General features: G+C 35.9%; 3 protein-coding genes across 3 annotated transcripts; all 3 read left to right on the top strand.

Annotated features, from left to right (window-relative positions):
• Positions 1 to 247: 247 nt before the first annotated feature.
• On the top strand, positions 248 to 3,851 carry LOC107802062 (vesicle-associated membrane protein 714-like). The gene is made up of 4 exons (XM_016625505.2): positions 248 to 620; positions 1,388 to 1,578; positions 2,298 to 2,461; positions 3,448 to 3,851. The coding sequence occupies exons 1-4, from the start codon at positions 404 to 406 to the stop codon at positions 3,536 to 3,538; spliced, it is 663 nt and encodes a 220-aa protein (XP_016480991.1). The 5' UTR covers positions 248 to 403; the 3' UTR covers positions 3,539 to 3,851.
• Positions 3,852 to 5,192: 1,341 nt separating this feature from the next.
• LOC107802057 (neoxanthin synthase, chloroplastic) lies at positions 5,193 to 7,135 on the top strand. Its single transcript, XM_016625496.2, has one exon. It carries the CDS (start codon positions 5,460 to 5,462, stop codon positions 6,957 to 6,959), a length of 1,500 nt encoding a protein of 499 aa, XP_016480982.2. The 5' UTR covers positions 5,193 to 5,459; the 3' UTR covers positions 6,960 to 7,135.
• A 2,067-nt stretch (positions 7,136 to 9,202) lies between these two features.
• LOC107802059 (casparian strip membrane protein 2-like) lies at positions 9,203 to 10,750 on the top strand. Its single transcript, XM_016625498.2, has 3 exons — positions 9,203 to 9,683; positions 9,908 to 10,031; positions 10,346 to 10,750. Exons 1-3 carry the CDS (start codon positions 9,391 to 9,393, stop codon positions 10,559 to 10,561), a joined length of 633 nt encoding a protein of 210 aa, XP_016480984.1. The 5' UTR covers positions 9,203 to 9,390; the 3' UTR covers positions 10,562 to 10,750.
• The last annotated feature ends 9,798 nt before the right edge of the window (positions 10,751 to 20,548 follow it).

The raw sequence follows: 20,548 nt of genomic DNA, 5'->3' as shown, positions 1-20,548 counted from the left end.
AGCAGATAATATGAATAATATCTATATTTGACTCAATTCTAAAAGATTGATTATCTAACTTAACTTTTAGTATATTTTATTCATAGTGAGGTGCTTTGCTGAAGAAGGTGGAAGTCCAATGTTTAATAAAAGGGGAAGGGGAAGAGGTCAATGTGACAACTAAACAACTCAAGGGGGGTAAAGTGTATAGATAGAAAATAAGAGGACAGGTAGTTTTGATTTTGTGTGACCTTTTCAAAACCCGACAAAAAAACCGAGGTAGACTTTCCGGTATAGCCCAATCAGTCCCGATTCTTCATTCTCTCAGAACTCCTTGGAATATTTCTCTAATTCGATACTTATCCCCAATTTTTACTGTAGTCAACTCAACAGCTCCAATTGAGGCAGAGAAAGAGATAGAAAAATGGCGATACTGTATGCGGTTGTGGCGAGAGGCACAACGGTGCTGGCGGAGTTCAGTGCGGTGACAGGGAACACAGGGGCGGTGGCGCGAAGAATATTGGAGAAGCTTCCAGGTGAAACGGAATCGAGGCTTTGTTTCTCTCAAGATCGATACATCTTCCACATACTCCGATCTGCTGGATTCAGCTTCCTTTGTATGGCCAACGACACCTTCGGAAGTCAGTATAAAATTCCATCTCTTTTCTAAATTTTTCGTAAAGCTTCCGTTTTGATCAATTTACTACTCCAATTGTAAAGTTAATCTGAATTATAGAGCTAAGAACACAATAAAACTTGTTCTCCCGTTCGGTCTTTTACCTTTAAACATCAGCTCGCAAGATTAACGGAATGGAGATAGGCACCCAAGGGTGTGACCTGGTGGTCAATAAAGTGAGAGGAGAACCATGAGGTCTTGGATCAAATCCTAGCTGAGACAAAAAATACTAGTTGATTTCTTTCCATCCGTCTAAGCCTTATTGGCAGAGTTGTCGTTACTTGTGCATGTGGGAGGTAGTAGGTACCCACTGGAATAGTCGAGGTACGCGGAAATTGGCCTTGATACGGCCATCATAAAAAGAAAAATAACTGAATGGAGATAGGTTTAGGTTTTCAAAAGCTGAGTGTTTGGTTTTGGTGCTCTTTGTAGTTCAATGTCAGAATGACCAAGTTTTATGGCGTCAATGCCAAATAGAAGCTAATTAGTCGACTTCTCATATTCTGATTGGGCCAAAATACACACTTGATCATCCTATTTCTATTTTGCAAATTTCACAGTGACCTTCTTACTTTCCTAGCTCCATCTTTTAACACTTCAAGACAAAAGTATTGTTGGCATCGAAGAATTTATGAATTGATATTGTCTGGATCTTTTGCTAATAATTGAAAATTCTGTTGGTCATATGAGTCATTCTTCACTGTCTGTTACTAATGGTACATGCTTACTTAGGGAGGATTCCTTTCTCATACCTGGAGGATATTCAGATGAGGTTCATGAAGAACTACAGCAAGGTGGCTTCTTATGCTCCTGCCTATGCCATGAATGATGAATTCTCAAGGGTCTTACATCAGCAAATGGAGTTCTTTTCAAGTAATCCAAGTGCAGATACACTAAATCGTGTCAGAGGAGAAGTTGGTGAGGCAAGTATCTCTTCTGTTTACCTGCACCAGAGTGTAGTGAAGTTTAAGGGTTCTCTGTGTCAGCTTCATTTGTTCTTCTTATTTGTGCTTTAGGTTTTGTGCCAATGAATGCATGCATTAAACTGTCCAGATATCCACATATTTTTGAATTATCAAAGATTCATATTCATGAGCACTTAAATGACTTAACATATTTTTTGAAGTGTTAAACTCTCTTCTTTTTTTGAAATGATTGAAGTGTTAAAACTCTCAACCGTTAGTGATGATTTTTCAATGGTCAGTCATGCCAAAATAACTACTCCTTTCTTTGTCTTGTTACTTTGATGTTTGAATGCCTTCGGTTCAAGTTATGATCTTGTACCTCCATTTCATAAAAGTCAAGAAGAAATTAGTGATCCTAATGTCTCATGCTAAGCCAAACACTCACCTACCTTTGTGAACTGCATACCATTTATGACCACTTGATTTTTGCTGTATTAACTAAAAAAAGGAAAGAAATATTACACCTCATATATAGCATTAGTTATATGATTATGGATGTATTGCATCATTTACATGTGTTCTGTTCCCCTTTTGGCTGAAGAATTATAGTGTATTTACATCGTGATATGCCACTGCTGCCTCCTCCTTTCCACATCCCCCTTCTCTTCCCCCAGCCCTTCCTTCCATGTAGTCCAACTATTCTAAAAGTAAAATAAACTACTTCAATGTACATCCAGATACGCACCATCATGGTTGATAATATTGAGAAAATACTTGAAAGAGGGGATCGGATTGAGCTCCTCGTTGACAAAACAGCAACGATGCAAGACAGTGCATTTCATTTCAGGAAACAGTCAAAGCGCCTTAGGAGAGCTCTTTGGATGAAAAATGCAAAGCTCCTGTAAGTCTCTTTCACAAAATTATAGATTTTGTCGCATCAACTGAGAGTACTCACACTCTTACTGTGACTTATGTCAAGCTCAGAACATCATAAATGCAATTACATATACCATGACAATACTTGCTCTACTAAATGCCAGCTTTCTCTGCTATTAATGCCTTGACATCAGTGTTAAAGGTGTGCTTGAATTGCGGTTAAGCTCTAAATCTAGTTGCAGTGCAAACTGGCGTTGTGCCTCTCTTAGGTGACATTTCAGTGTATACACCGAGGCGCTAAGGCATGCTCAGCAACCATGGGTTCTGTCTTTAAAAGTTCTCTACTAAACAATAAGAATATATAATTGGTAAAGCAATTTTATAATCGTTAACAACACACATGGATGTATTTAGGAAAAAGAGATATAGTCTAAGAAAATGGATTAATACTCTTTATGTTCTAGTATTTTATATGACACTCTTTCCTTTTCAGTCTTATTCCAAAAAAGAATGACGTATTTCTATATTTGGAAACTTTAACTTTAAAACTTATGTTTTACCCTTAGTATGTTAACATAGAGGTATATATTCTCCGCTGTCACAGAAAATGCTTAATGTACTATTGCGAGTGGATGTGCGTAGTTGGGCAAACAGCATATGTATCACTGGTAGCAAACAACACCTAAATTAGCATTTAATTGCCCCCACCCCCCTCTCTCTCTCTGGGGTTTTTTTTGGGGGTGGGGTGGGGTGGGTGGGTTCTTGAGTCAGGTTGTATTACAACATACTGGCTTCATTATTGATTCATTTAGCCCTTGGTCTAGGCTTGTGCTCTTCCCATTTTTCACATATCTATTTGTTTGATGAGCATGCTTTGAGAACTGTTACATCTAATCTAGTAACTCTTGTTACTTCACTATATGCAAAAGGTGGCATTTCTTGTCTAAGTAGGTCCTTAATTTGAAGTTTATATTCTGTCAATTTGAGCTTTGTAACTTCTACTCATGACAGGGCGTTGTTAACATGCCTGATTGTGCTGTTCCTTTACTTGATAATTGCTGCTTGTTGTGGAGGCATCACTCTACCTTCCTGCAGATCATGAATTCTTTGGTAAGGAACACCATAGCTGCCTGTAGTATGGTTCAGATTTTCAAATGGATTTAGATAAGAACTATAAATCACTCTGAAAGGTTCTTGTATAATCAACCCTGTTAATTCTCATTCTGGCACCTTTCAGAGTACAGGTTAAAAGAATGATAAGGTTTGTATTGTTGTTGCCTTTTTTGCCTCTACCATGTTGTAAATGCTCCAGTAAACTCCTAGATTGTTCTAAAGCATTGGATCTTCCATATTATGTATTTGTAGATATTTGATAAGTTCAATGCCCTGTTTGTAAATGTAACGTTCTTCTGTGACTTCATCACCTTCAAATATTTACCATGTCAATTCACCTTTTTCAAATATGTGGTGGTTGAGGGTTTGTATCGGTGAGTAAATAGTAAATACTGCATAGCAGTAATTCTAGTTTGTGGGAAGAGTTCTAGTGCCTAGGAAGTACATGACCCTTCAGTGACGAGTATATCATACGAGAATTGGATATTTGTAAAATCCAAGTTTTTGGATCACCCTTTCTCAAAGATAAAAATCATTACAATCAAACTTCTTTATAACAACAACATTGTTTGTTACGATATTTTATGGTTGTTACAGTGAATGATTGTTATAAACCTATAATAGCATTTGACATTTAAATATTTTTTGGCTGCTATAAATAAAAACTATCAAAAATTGATTTTTCTTGTTACATATAAAAGATAAGATATTTAAATTTAAATATTCAAAAGATATGCATAATTTATTAATCAAATACTAAAGAAAGTTAATACATTATTAATAAATTCATAACTACAAAGATTTAATCTCTAATACGCATATTTTAAAGCTACTAGAAAATTAAATTCTTTCAGGATTGATGGAAGAACTCTATAATTGTAGCTTGTTCCATAGATTCAATCTCTTAATTGACGAAGATTTTCAACAAATCAAAATGCTCGTTTAGGCCATATAGCTCATATCATTTGGCTCTCTAACTTTGCCACGCGGTGATTAGATCTGGGTTGAAGAAGGTCATATGGGCCCCAGTTATGCTTAATAATAGCACAAATTTTCTTGCCGTCCATGCACTGACTACAAGACAAATCCACTGTCTGTTAGTGCTTTCAGCTTTGTAATGTAAGAGGAAGTTCGGTAACGAACCACCCAAAAATATTTTCTATTTGTGGCATAGCACTATTATTCGAGGTCGTTGTAAGCTTCACTCATTTTCTAGTAGACGAGCTCAATTAATTCTACAAGGTACTTGCTATCGACGTTTTATCAGTGGATATTGTAATCAGCAAGAGTTTTGTTTCATACAAAATTATTACCTTAAGTTATTGGAAGTTTGCAATAGGAGAATGATTCATCTAAAGAGAAAGAAGCTATGTACAAATAGTTTCTATTATCTACTAAAAGGCTGGCTTAACATGAAATCTTATTTGGTAACTAGATCTTTACGTCATTTCGTTAGTTCAATTCGATTTGTTCAGCTTTCGTATTATAGTTCGGGTTTTTTTTTTGGGATTAGTTTTTCTGTTGGGCATGTAAAAAGAACTCCCTCAAAATTGTAGAAATAATTTGTCATGCTCTCTTCAATTCTTTTCTTTTTTTATTGTTATTATTAAAAGGGAGGGCAATACAAAGAAAATATGGAAGAGAGAGGTGAAGAGCAGGGACTGTTGAAAAATGCTTTTATTAACCTTATAGGAGTATAAAAGATTCTATTTGATTAGCTACTTTTCTTCATATTCTATTTTTGTTTTTAATTTTTGTTATATAAGCCAAAGTAGGTGCCCAAAAGCATCAATATATCCTATTGCCTCTACTCGATTTCAATTTCAATTTCAATTTCACTAAGCTCCTCCTCCTTAAACTATATTTCCTCCCACTATAACTAGCCATTCTCCATCTTACCGTTTCTCTTAATGGAAACTCTTCTCAAACCTTTTCCATCTCCTTTACTTTCCACTCCTACACCTCACAGGTCTATTTTTCAACTGAATTCTCCTTTTCTGAATCCAACCACCCAGAACTTTTCAAGAAAAGTTCATCACAGAAACAAAAGTAGTAGTAAAATTTTTTGTAGCTTTCTTGACTTATCACCCACATCAAAACCAGAGTCTTTAGATGTTGAAATCTCATGGGTTGATCCTAATTTGGGCCGGGCTCTATTCGACGTGATCATCATCGGAGCTGGTCCTGCGGGCCTCCGGCTGGCTGAGCAAGTATCAAGATATGGTATTAAGGTATGTTGTGTTGACTCTTCACCACTTTCCATGTGGCCAAATAATTATGGTGTTTGGGTTGATGAGTTTGAGAAGTTAGGATTGGAAGATTGTTTAGATCATAAGTGGCCTATGACTTGTGTTCATATAAATGATAACAAGACTAAGTATTTGGGAAGACCATATGGTAGAGTCAGTAGAAAGAAGTTGAAGTTGAAATTGTTGAATAGTTGTGTTGAAAATGGAGTGAAGTTTTATAAAGCCAAGGTTTGGAAAGTGGAGCATGAAGAATTTGAGTCTTCAGTTATTTGTGATGATGGTAGGAAGATAAGGGGTAGTTTGATTGTAGATGCAAGTGGTTTTGCTAGTCCTTTTATAGAATATGACAAGCCAAGAAACCATGGTTATCAAATTGCTCATGGGATTTTAGCAGAAGTGGATAATCATCCATTTGATTTGGATAAAATGGTGCTTATGGATTGGAGGGATTCTCATTTGGGAAATGAGCCATATTTGAGGGTGAACAATACTAAAGAACCAACATTCTTGTATGCAATGCCATTTGATAGGAATTTGGTATTCTTGGAAGAGACCTCTTTGGTGAGTCGACCTGTGTTATCGTATAGGGAAGTGAAAAATAGGATGGTGGCAAGGTTAAGGCATTTGGGGATCAAAGTGAGAAGTGTTATTGAGGATGAGAAATGTGTGATCCCTATGGGAGGACCACTTCCGCGGATCCCTCAAAATGTTATGGCAATTGGTGGAAATTCAGGGATAGTTCATCCATCGACAGGGTACATGGTGGCTCGGACCATGGCTTTGGCACCAGTATTGGCTGAGGCCATTGCTGAAGGTCTTGGATCAACCAGAATGATAAGAGGGTGTCCACTTTACCATAGAGTTTGGAATGGTTTGTGGCCTTTGGAGAGAAGAAGTGTGAGAGAATGTTACTCTTTTGGGATGGAGACTTTGTTGAAGCTTGATTTGAAAGGGACTAGGAGATTGTTTGATGCTTTCTTTGATCTTGATCCTAAATACTGGCAAGGTTTCCTTTCCTCAAGGTTGTCTGTCAAAGAACTTGCTATACTCAGCTTGTACCTTTTTGGGCATGCCTCAAATTTGGCTAGGTTTGATATTGTTACAAAATGCCCTGTGCCCTTGGCTAGAATGATTGGTAATCTAGCAGTAGAGACCATTTGAATGTGAAAAGTTGGATAATTTTAATTTCTTAGATTATTTTCACCTTTTTTAAATGAGAAAAATGAAAGAGGTCTCTGACTTTCACTCTTGTCAAAAGTCTACCCGAAAAGTGAAAGAAGAAATGGAAGCTAATATTCCCTACGCATCAAGATTCAATATACTCCTATGTGATAAAAGATTGATTTTCGTGCTGATATGACTTTATACAAGACATCTTGCTAGGAAAATGGCATCGTAATCACTATCGGTCAAACTCGGACTAGTACACATACCCGATATCCTGTCAGAAAATTTTTTGGTCTAAAATTTATCACAAGACAAAAATTGAAACTTCATTAAAGCCCGTAGAAAAGAAACTAGGATATAACCACTGTTGAATGGATATAGCAAGTACCTAACGAAATTGTCGAGGTGTGTGCAAGCTTAACTCAGACACCACCACGACACCATTATACAAAAAAGTGACAACCGAAGAAACTAGTATTTATAGACGTGATGAAGTCTCTGTCTCGCATAAGTTTTAGAATCCATAAAAATAGGATAAACTGCATTTTTGTATGGCCTCAATCAATCTGGTTGTATAGCCAAGTTATCGATCAATACTGCATTTCAGATATGAAAGTATATAGGACAAAAGGTCAGAGGCAATATGTGATACCAAGTCTGCATTTAATTGGAAGGACTAGCTAATCGCTATAGTTTCCAAACACAATGAATTAACTGGATGATATCTTTACTACTTATAACAATAATAAACAGGAAAAGTATAAGTTTCATTAATCATTGACAAACAACTGGGAAGCAATCATGCCTTCACACTGCCAACAAACGAACTATTAGTAAACTTAAAATAATGTTCTTTTATTATAATGGAGTGGGTTGTGCAAGTCAAGTTCTCTAATAAAGGTTGGTTTATGAACTGCTCCAAAAGCCTCAACCCCAGACGCCTAAGGCCAGGCACCAGGGAAAAGAGCTGCTCCAGATATTTTGAGAATGTGTTGTGTGTATATGTAATTTAAAGGAAGGAATAGATAGGATGTACTCCTATAATGTAGCATCTACCAATTGAAAATATTTAGCATCCTTTCCATGGTAAAGTTATTAAAAATATATTTTTAGTGAGAAGGCGTTTGTGTTTGGCTAATTAATTTGAAAATATTTTTGAGCAGCAATTAGCATTTGGCCAACCTTTTAAAAGTGTTTCTAGGTGTTTGGTTAATCGTTTCAAAAAGTGCTTTTAAGAAGAAGTTATGTTGTTTCTAAAAAAATTATTTCTGTTTCTACTAAAAAATATTTTTTCTCTTACTAAAAACTTGGCCAAACATCTTAATATTAGAAAAAGCACTTTTGATCAAAAATGCACTTTTGGCTAAAAAGAAACTTGATCAAATAGGCTATAGCTTATTTTGAGAATTATTTTTTTTTTCAAAAGTGCTTTTCAAAAAAAATAATTTTAGTGAGAAGCAGTGTGTGTTTGGCTAATCAATTTGAAAAGCACTTTTGAGCAGTAATTAATGTTTGGCAAACTTTTAAAAAATACTTTTAAATGTATTTTCTCAAAAAATATTTTTCAAAAAAGTAATTTTAGAAAGAAACTATTTGTTAAAAACACTTTTTCTTATACTAAAAGTTTAGCAAAATACCTCAACTTTCAAAAAATAAAGTCCTTTTGACCTAAAGGAAGGAATGGATAGGATGTACTTTTGGCAAAATACTCATCTTATTCCATTTGTAGCTAATTTTGTATTTTACATTAACTTGATATTATTCCATACCATATTTTTATACGTTTTCTGGTTATCTCTCTTTAATATCACTTTGACATCCATAATTGTCAAGGTACTTCCCAACAGGTACTAACACTTGACAATTTACACTTGGCCTGTTGGCCAGCTGCAAATTATGAAAAGACCTTAAAGAAATTTAATCTCAAACTTTTGAAAAATCCTCATAAGTTTTCACACTAGTACTTTTATATGTATTTTCTCTGTTTAAAATTGAATTAGGTTTTGCTTTTCATATTCAATCAAGAAACGTACTTGAAAATTTCACAAGATGAAGAGTTCGAGTTGTAACAACTCCATATATTCTGTTTTTTTTTTTTAAGGAAAAAGTATTCTCAACAATTTCATCCAAACTAATCCATGTCCCCCCCACCACCAAAACCCCAACCCCTCTACACTGATATATGGAGTATATATTTCGGCCCTCCTCATAGTTCATTCATAACGCAAATAGCTGTAACTTCTCTTCTATCAAAGAACCATTCTCAAATCTCACATACATCGCCCCTTCTCTGTATAATTCCAACCCTTTGTCTTATTTCTTTTATAACGCACAAAAGCTCTTATAACTTCTGTTAAAGAACCTCTCTCAAATATCTCACATACATCCCCCTAGCTCTCCCCTGCATATATTAATTAGTAGTATAATGGATTCAAAATCCAAAAGCCATGAAACAGCCATTAACATATCTGAAACAGAGTCCAACAAAGGAAAATCAACTGCTGCAGCCACCATTGTAGCAACAACAAAAGCTATTCCTCATAATCAGAAGGGAGGATGGCGACGAGGGGTTGCGATATTCGACTTTATTCTGCGACTTTGTGGCCTTGTGGCTGCTCTGGCTGCTGCAACTACCATGGGAACTACTGATGAAACTCTTCCTCTTTTTACTCAGTTCTTTCAGTTCGAAGCTAGCTATGATGATCTCCCTGCTTTCTCGTACGTATTATTGAATTGTGTGACCATCTCATATACTCTCATCTAAATGTTTTGAATGCTAAAAGACACACTTTTATTTACTAAATATGTCTTCAACACTACACTAGTATTTAATTTGCTTAAATTTGCCCAATAATTAGTTATAGTCAGTTTTTCTCTTTTCTACTAATTTCTGATGTGGGATTTCTGAGTTGATGAAACTGTTATATATGATTGATTTTCAGGTATTTTGTGGTGGCAAATGCAATTGCAAGTGGATACCTTGTCCTCTCCCTACCTTTCTCCATTGTTTGCATTGTTCGACCACATCTTGTTGGCGCTAGACTTGTTCTGTTAATTCTTGACACTGTAAGCAGAATAAACAGACTTTTCTTTAACGTATTTTAGACAGCTTTTGATTAATAACAGGTAATAGATAAATTGAGAGACTTGTCCTGTTCAGGTGCTCTTAACATTGAGGCGTACTACAAGAAAAATAACATTACAGAAGAACGTAAAAATTTGAGTCATAGTTATCACAACATAAATCTAATACTACTATGAAAATCCTGCTAAGTGCTAACCAGTACTATCCATTTGGAAAATAAGGGGGAAACATGATGAATTGATTAATTGTCATTTTCACAAAAGATATAAGGTTATGATTGAAAAAAACGGTGCAGGTAATGGTGGCATTTACCACGGCTGGAGCAGCTGCGGCAGCTGCCATAGTGTACTTAGCACACAACGGCAATTCCACCACGCAATGGCAGGCGATATGCCAGCAGTTCGGCGATTTCTGCCAGCAAGTGAGCGGCGCGGTGGTGGCTTCCTTCATTGCAGCAGTCATCTTCATCTTCCTTGTCATTTTCTCTGCCCTGTCTCTCCGAAGGCACTAAAAACAAATGGACATTTGGAGTCGCCACTGTTGTTTATTGAATGTATTATTATCTTTTCTTATGTTATGTTGTGCTGCTCACTTTCCCAAATATTTGGATTTGGTTTGTCTTTCATTTTGATTTGTTGTAATGATGAAGTTGCATGCATACATCTGTTTTTGACTCTTTGGACGTCAATTTGCTTATTCATTGACTTCTCTAATACGGTTAATGAGGGTACCAAACAGAAAAATTCAAATCTAGATTGCAGTGTGTCTCTCCAACTTATTTTAACCAAAAAAGAAAGAAAAATGAAAAGTAAGAAGTTGGAATTATCTCTGGTGCATTGGAACCAAATTGAAGATGATTAGATGGATGATCTACAAGTCTATAAGCACAGGAAATATATACTGTCACAGTCTGATTAGTAGAAAGTAGAGAAGTTTTGAGCATAACGAAATCACAGAAGCCATGGCAATTCAAAATCTTCTTGTTTCCTCATACTTGGTTTATCTTATAACAATGTAACAGAGATCATACCTAATTGGCTTTACCAACCTATGGGATCTGACACGGCTAAACTCACGAGGTTAAATTTTTTAATTTTTAGAATTGGTTTTGTAGTCTATTTGGTTTCCTGCAAATTTGTTTTTAGTTCTTTGTCTTTTTTACCGGAGATCTTCGTTTTTACACGTAAAAAATCTGAAAATAACATACAAGAGATTTGGAAAGATTATTTTCTTTTATTCAAACTAGTATTTATACTCGGAGAATATTTTGTAGTATCTTGACATTTGGCTTAATCTTATGAATAACTATTTTTTTGTCCTAAAATTGCTAAGTGACTTTTTATTATGTTGCCACTTGGTTTAATATGATGTCTTTGTCTATCCTTTTATTATGTATAGATAATATAATATATAATATATAGATGCCTCCTTTAATATAACATAAATAATATAGATTTCTTATTTCGTCCAAAATATATTTTTTTATTGTTATTTTGTATAAAATGTATCAATATTTTGACTATTTTTTCTCTACATTATATGGAATAAACAATTAGACTTTTCTTCTATTTTATTTTCAATATAAAGTTTTGATTTTTACATCTTTTACTTCGTCCAAAATATATGTTTTTTAATTATTTTGTATAAAATGTGTCAATCTTTTTAGAATTTCTTTTCTATATTATATGGAATAAGCAATTAGACTTTTCTTCTATTTTATTTTGGATATAAAGTTTTAATTTTTATATTTTTTACTATGTTGCTTGTAATTATATCAAATTCAAATTAGACTTTTCTTCTTAAATTAAAATTCAAAAAGAATAACTAATTATTAATGATAAATAATGCATAATTTAATTTTATTAAAATTTAAATTCAAAAAGAAACTAACTATTACCCAAGCTAACTAACTTTGTCCTAAAATTGCGAAGTGACTTTTTATTATGTTGTCACTTGGCTTATTGTGGTGTCTTTGCCTCTCCTATTATATATAGATAGAAGATAGATTGTAAATGGCCACATGAGATCATTTCTTCCTTTCATATCCTCCATTTCTTAAGCGAGGAATTTGACATTATTTTAAGTTCAATCTCATCTTGGTATCTCACGTAAAACTTTAAAAATCTTCTTTCTTTCTCTTTTCCACACAATATCTTACAAAAATTATGAGTTTTTTTATTTATTTATATGGTGATTGGTGAAGTCAATTTAGTTAATAGATTATTCATGTTAATCTTTCATCTAATCATAATAAGTTTATATAGTTTGATAAATATACTAATGATGTAAGCATTTTATTAACCTTATCCATCAAGAAGAAGAATGTGCCAGCTCTCTAACACAAGCTTCTAATTAACTGAAAATATCATTGTGAAATTTGGTAAGTCAATCAAGGTGCTTTATCTTCTAGTGAAATTAACATGAGTTAAAAAAAATGAAAATATCATTGTGAAATTTGGTAAGTCAATCAAGGTGCTTTATCTTCTAGTGAAATTAACATGAGTTAAAAAAAAAAATGGGTTAGAGAGAAGCTCCTCCTTCTCACTAGGTTTCACAACACTCTCCACCATCCATGAACGTAGATGTACCACTCACCCATAGCCAACCAATATCCTATGCAGATACCTTATTACACAAAAATGTTCTGTCCTTACCTGCTATTACAACCACCTTATCAAACATTGACATGTCCGATGAAGAGATTGACCCCACGCCAGAAAATTCGATTCCACTAACAAGCTCTCACAAAGTAAAAATTTACTCTCCATGGCAATATTCCATAATAGTCAAGGTCTTTGGACGCAAAGTGGGACATCTTACTCTCAAGCAAAAATTACAAGAACTATGGAAACCCTCAGAATCTCTCTCCCTAATAGACCTAGGAAATTAATTTTTCTTGATCAAATATCAAAATGAAAAAAATATGAACAAAGCTCTTCATGACGGACTTTGATTTGTGTTAAACCACTTTCTCTCAGTTCGTCGATGGGAACCAAAATTTCTAGCATCAAATACCAAGCTCACATACACAGCCATATGGAGTCGATTACCAGAATTACCAATAGAAGTCTATGACCTCTCCATTTTTCAGAAAGTAGGGAACAAAATTGGAAGACTTTTAAAGGTTGATACATGTACATCATCTACCTCTCGTGGACGTTATGCACGTATTTGCATTGAAGTACCCCTCGAAAAGCCACTACAATCGCATGTGTTTATTGGCACTCATAGGCAACAAATACTCTACGTAAAGCTTAACATGCTCTGTATAACATGTGGACGAGTGGGTCATACATCAAAACACTGCCCCCACATTTCCTTAACCACCAATTCAACACCAGCCCAATACCCACATACAACATCTCTCATTGACAAGGAGCCTCACAAAGAATCTCCTACAGCATGAAAAATAATAGTTTTCCCACGAAGGCACCCACACAAGCTTAAAGGGGCCACTGTCGCACAACCTACACGCAGACACACATTTCAGCGACAAGATAAAAAGCCAACGAGTTCATCTTCTACATCAACAACACAGTCAGGTACGCCACACATTTCTCAATCTCTAATCCCTACTAACCATGGATTAATTATTTCACAAACTAACACTAAGGATGTTAAGTTAATTAATTCTTTTAATTTACTAAATCAACTTGATAGTAATGACCCGTCAATACCAGACCCACAGCCTACTAATCAGGCCCAACATCCACCAACCCAAGCCACCACTCTCAACCTTTAACGCCATTACACCGACCCATGCTGTCAAAAACCTAGCATACACCTTACTTACACACGTTTCACAAATGAATAATGACCTAATGGACACTACTCCATTTGCCAATAGATGCCACGTTACCTACACCACCCTCATCTACCATTCACAAACCTTTGTTCACCTGCGATAGCCCATCTCACCAAAGCCCAGACCCCTACCCTGTAGGCAATCATAAAGCATATTAATCCGCTCCCAAGCCCAATTCTGTAATAAGGCAGGAAACCAATACAGACATGCAAATATCCCCACCACTCTACAGCCCATGAGAGAAGCCCAAACAACAAGACTTTGTGTCTTACGTTACCTCATCACCGCCTCTCTCACCCTCTCCTTCAACTATTAACCCTGATCAATAATCATTACTCACTTCTACTCACACACCAAATCCAACAACTGATACTTCAAAACTCCCCCATAATATACATGTAGAGCCACAACACCCCCATCTTTCCCCTCAGAACAAACCAACAGCACCCTTCACTACTGCCTTTCCGCCATCTCAATCTCCACTACCTCACACCCACAACCATGCAACACCAAACACCACCACCACTAACTTACCCGGTGATCTACACTTCTCAAGCATCACACCCTTATAACCCACCACAATCATGGCTCGAACTAGGGCTCCAGAATCATGCGTTAGCGTTCACCATGGTAGTGAACAATCAAGAGGTGATAATCCGACTCCAAAATCCTCTAGACTTGGCATAAATTGCCATCGAGGGAATGACAGTTGTAATGACTCTATATGGCCAGTATCACTGGACAACCACACAGATGCCACACACCCAAACTTGGGGGATACAATGTATATAGAACCCTATGAGCCAATTCTACAATAACTCACAGAATCAAGCATATGCATACCTACCTTCTTACCCACCCACACATTCTCATATTCCTTGGTTTCACAAAGCAATACAAATGCCTCCTCCATATCCACCCATGTCCCCAATGAGCCCATTCGAACCTCTTGCTCCAACAAACAGCTCCATGAACCCACAACCATCAACTCCAAATGAACAAGAAGTTCTAACTCCTTAAGAAATCGTAGTTGTCATGGAGGAGATGAGGGAAACAAGAACGAAGCCAGTATGGTTAGGGGGCTGCCATATCTCCGTCCTAAAGGAGCAATACAAAAAAAAGATACTACTCAACTGCCCACCGGAGGTGACCAAGTACTTGATCAAACTACGACCAACAACGAATCCGGTGGCAAGGAAATTTGTCGTGGTCATCACCCCAACTTTGAGGGAGACCATGCAGACTCACAGCGAGGAGGGACAACCACTGGACACAGTGGCTCAAGTCACACAACCACTACCCCTACGTACTAACTCTATAAATTTTGTTATTTGGAACTGTAGGGGTGCACAGTCTCCTGATTTTCGTAGAAAGTTTTGCTCCATGTTAAACTACTACAGGCCGCCACTAGTGGTATTCCTTGAAACTCACCTACAGGACCATGCAATCCTCAGGGATGATTTTGATTTCTCTAATTTATCCCAAGCACCTGCTGAGGGATAGGTAGGAAGGATCGTAATATTATGGAATGCTTCAATTATTACAATTTCCGAAGTTGCAGTAACCAATCAAGAAATACACTACATGGTCCATGTATGTCACCACGACTATTCTTTCATGTTGTCAGCTATGTATGCAAGTCCTATATTAAATTATAGAAAACTTCTATGGCAAAACCTAATGCATATTGCAGATAATTATAAAGGGCCTTGGGTTATGGGAGGAGACTTCAATGATATTCTCTTCTCCAATGAAAAATTTAGAGGATGCCCCATTAATAATAATAGAGCCGACTCCTTATTAAACTGATTCAATTACTATAATCTATTTGATTTGGGTTATATGGGGAGTAAGTACACCTGGACGAATAAACGTAGACGCGGTGGAATAATTTTAAAATGACTGGATAGAATAGTAGCTAATTATGAATGGCTAAAATTATATCCTGAAGCTCAAGTTCATCATTTACCAAGGACGCACTCCGATCACTGTCCACTCATGCTCGCTATGCACACACATACTCCTCCTAGAAAATCTACTTTTAGATTTGAATCAGTGTGGCTTACCCACCAAGATTTCCATAAACTTATACAACATGTGTGGAAGACGTGCCCACATTATTTGAAAGGTGTTGAACATTTTACTACCTTAGCCAAAAATTGGAATTGGGACACATTTGGCAATATTTTTAAGCAAAAAAATCAACTTAGGGCACGACTAGTGGGTATCCAAAGTTCCATCAACTATCCAACGAGTACTTTTTTACAAACTTTAGAAAGAGATTTCATCTCTCAATTTAACCACATCTTAAAATTGAAAGAGGATTTTTGGAAATTAAAATCTCGTGTAGCTTGGTTAAATGAGAACGATGCAAATACGAGGTTTTTCCATTTAACGGCTCTTAAACGACGTCGGCGTAATAGGATTACTGCTCTTAAAGATCTTAATAGTAATTGTATTTATGACAATAACCAATTACAACATCTAATTATAAATTTTTACAAAGATCTATACCACACGAGCCGTATTTTTTCTAATAAAAATTACTCTTTCTCCAATTTAAATACTATCAATGACGCTTCTATAAGCAATCTTTTAGAGCCCATAACGGATGAAGATATCACTAGCACCGTATATTCTTTCCATCCTCATAAATCTCTGGGACCTGATGGCCTTCACCTATTATTCTTTCAAAAATTCTGGCCCCAACTTAAAGATTCAGTTATTCCTTTTTGCAAAAATATCTTCCTATCTGGACACATTCCTCCAGCATTGAATTAAATATTTATATGCTTGATTCCGAAAATACAAAGTCCATCCACACCAGCTCACTTTCGACCCATAAGTTTATGTAACACCATTTACAAGGTCATAACCAAAATTATAGTTAATCGCATAAAACCTATCCTTGATAAGATAATTCACCCATCACAATCTGCTTTCCAAAAAAATCGTAGAGTTTCAGACAATGCTATTATAGTACAAGAAATACTTCATAACTTTAGAACTTCTAAATCAAAATGCTCGAATATGCTTCTGAAAATAGATCTTGAAAAAGCTTTTGACCGTTTAGAATGTGATTTTATATGCAGAACCCTAACTTACTTTAAACTTCCTCAGTCCATAATAACTTTAATTATCTCATGCATAGCAACAACCATCCATCATTTTTAATGGTACTCCCACCTCTTTCTTCACACCCACCAGAGGTATTAGGTAAGGTGATCCTTTATCCCTTTATCTCTTTATACTTTACATGAAAATGTTATCGCGCAATATTAACATTGTAGTAGATCACAACCTTTGGCACTCAATCACCTTACATAAAAGAGCTCCACCAAATTCTCACATTTTCTTCGCGGATGACATAATTTTGGCCTCCAAAATAACCGATGATAGTTGTCATACCATTATTGACCATCTCGATTAATTTACCAAGTTATCAGGCCAAAAATAAATTTTGCGAAATCAAAAATATTCTTTTCCAAAAATTATTCACAAATTGACAAATCTTTTATCCTAAATTCTTTTAATATGGTGGAAAGAATACACTTTGGAAAATATTTAGGATTTCCTCTTTTTACAGCAAAACCTACGAAAAGAGATTTCCAGTTTATTCTTGATAATTTTATAAATAGACTTGCATGCTAGAAAACAAACCACCTCACCATGGCGGGGAGAGCCACACTCATAAAAGTCACCCTTAACTCGATACCAAACCATTTGATGCAAGTCATTCACTTTCGTAGCTATGTGCTTGCTAGGCTAGAACAATACCAAAAGAACTTTCTATGGGAACTACTTTTTAGAAAAAACGTTTGCCAAAGATTAAATGGGAAGTGATAACGACTCCCAAAAATGAAGGTGGCTTAGGTATTCAAAAAATTAAAGAAAAAAATAAAGCACTACTGGCTAGTACATCGTGGCGTTTATTCCACAGCGCACACGCCCAATGGACATCCATTATTCTTTCCAAATATTCCTCCCCCACACGAAAGAATCCTACCAGAACCTCCATGATGTGAAAAAATATTTCTACGGGATGGGCAGTGTGCCCAAAAGGATTAGTATGGCAAGTCACAAGAGGAACATATGTCAACTTTTGGTATGATAATTGGTTAGCTCCTAGCCTTAACATTCGTAGCCTCATACAAGGTCTATTACCCTATACGAAACAACACATGTCTATCACAAATGCCCTCAATACTCTTAGAGGCTCTAACCACATACTGTCCATGGAATTACCTACATCTCTAATCTAATGGATAAATCAGTATTACCTCCCTACTTACCCCACACTACCTGATCGCATCATTTGGGGGCACACTTTATCATACCATTTCTCTGTTAGCTCTTGTTACAAATCGCTCACCAAAACCACTGACTTTCCAAATCATCATGGGTGAATATGGCACTTACATATATTACCAAAAATTAAAATCTTTTTGTAGTTGTTGAGTCATAACCGCTTACCTACCCAACAATACTTACATAGGCTAGGGATACTTATGTCCAATATGTTATATCTAAGTTTCAATGATGACAAGTGTACAAAACTAATACCTATCTACTCTTGACTGTAGATATCAAAGCATCCGGCCTAAGTTTTTAATAGTCCACAATTCACCCCCTTGTACTTTCAATTGGTATTAGAGCAAGGCTCACAAACTTTGCTTAACAACTAGTAAAAAAGATCATGGGATCAAACATAGTCGTCGGTGCATTATTTCAAGAAGGAACCTCTTAGGTGCGACCTCCATACTTCAACGGACAATATTTTTCTTATTAGAAAGTTCGCATGGAAATATACACTATATTATATGACATCAAAGTTTGGCATATTATCAAAAAGGAAAATCTTCCAATTCCACAAAAGAAGGATGAAAATGATCAAATCATTGTATCAACTGATCCATTTGACTTGTATGATTACAGTGATGAACAAGTTGTTGTTATAACTGTGAACGCCAAAGAAAAATATCTATTGTGTAATGCTATCAGTGGAGAAGACTATGAAAAGATTTCAAGCTGTGAAACTACCAAGAAAATGTGGGATAAATTGGAAATCACATATAAGGGAACCAACAAGATAAAAGAAACAAGGATCAATCTTCTAGTTCGTGACTATGAGCTATTTCAAATGAAGGATGGAGAATCAGTTGAAGAAATGTTCTTCAGGTTCAGCAAAATCCTTGGAGATCTAATATCCTTTGGTAGACCAATAAAAAATAGAGAACAGGTCAGGAAAATCATTAGAAGTCTACCCACAATCTGGCAGCCCAAAGTTATCGCTCTGGAATGTCAAGACCTTGACAGAATATCCTATGATGAACTTAGAGGTGATTTAATTGCCTTTGAGAAAACTCACTTGGACATGCAAATTCAACAAGAAAAGAAGAAAGCAGTAGCCTTTAAAGTAACTGTGGCTGAACCAGAAAATGAAGAAGAAGAGGAAGAAGGAGAACATGATGAAAACATAGTCATGCTTTCTTAAGTTGTGGATAGCATGATGAGGAAAACAGATTCAGCAGAAGGGGAAAATCAAACTTCAGAAAAGGAAGGACAAATAATGAAAATAATAAAAATAATGGAAGATGCTATGATTGTGGAAAACATAGGCACATTCAAGTTGATTGTCCCATACTGAAGACAAAACTCAGCAGAAACTTTCAAAAGGAGAAGTCTTTTGGAGCCTGGAGTGATGAAGAAGAATCTGACCTTGAAGAAATTACAAATATGTGTTTCATAGCCATAAAAGAAGATATCAATGAGGACTCAAGTGAACTCGGTCTTATGGCAGATGAGGGAACTAGTGAGGTACGTCTTCCTACTTGTACTAACTATTGTGAACTTCAATAATTTGTTAATATTGCTCTTGCAGATATTGAAAGAGTTCTAAATGAACTCAGAAAAATCCAAAGAGAAAAAAGGACTGGACCTTAAAGCTGAAAGTGTGTGAAATTGAACGCGACATGCTTCAAGAGGAAGTAAATGAACTTCAACTTCAATTGAATGGATTACAAAAATCCACTAGTCATAGTTCCGTCAAATTAAATTCGACCACTCTTTTTAACTATTTGATTAAAACTAGAAACCTTCAGGCATGCTCTTATTGTGGTAAAAATGGTCACAACACTAACCAATGCAGGAACAGAATCAGAGCAGAAAAAGGCTCTAAAAATCCCAATAAATCATCGTGTTTTTATTGTGGAAAACATGGTCACACTTCTAACCATTGCAGGTTTAAGGACAACAGGAGATGGGTCTAGCGACCTAAATCCTCCAGTCAAGCTAACACTCAGAAATCTAACCATTCAGGACCCAAGCAGGCTTAGGTACCTAAAAATAAGTAATTTTGTTTTGCAGGAACACCGCAAGAAGAATCGAAAAGGAAAATGGTATCTTGACAGCGCGTGTTCCAGACATATGACTGGTGACAAACAATTATTCAAAACAGTCACCAAACTAGATGGAGGAACAGTTACCTTCGGAGATAAATCAAAAGGAAATATTATTGGAATTGGAAACGTTCCCCTTAGCTCAACATGTGAAGTGGATGAAGTATACCTGGTTGATGAACTCGGTTACAATCTTCTCAGTAGCAGTCAACTATGTGAAAATGACTACGAGGTTCGTTTTAAGAAATATGGCTGGTTTATAGAAGACAAATCAGGTAAAGTCATTCTTTCAGGT

The sequence above is a fragment of the Nicotiana tabacum genome, chromosome 22, assembly GCF_000715075.1.
Source record: "Nicotiana tabacum cultivar K326 chromosome 22, ASM71507v2, whole genome shotgun sequence".
In the NCBI taxonomy this organism is placed as follows: domain Eukaryota; kingdom Viridiplantae; phylum Streptophyta; class Magnoliopsida; order Solanales; family Solanaceae; genus Nicotiana; species Nicotiana tabacum.
The sequence above is the reverse complement of the archived record's forward strand: the minus strand, read 5'-3'. Positions and strand labels throughout refer to the sequence as shown.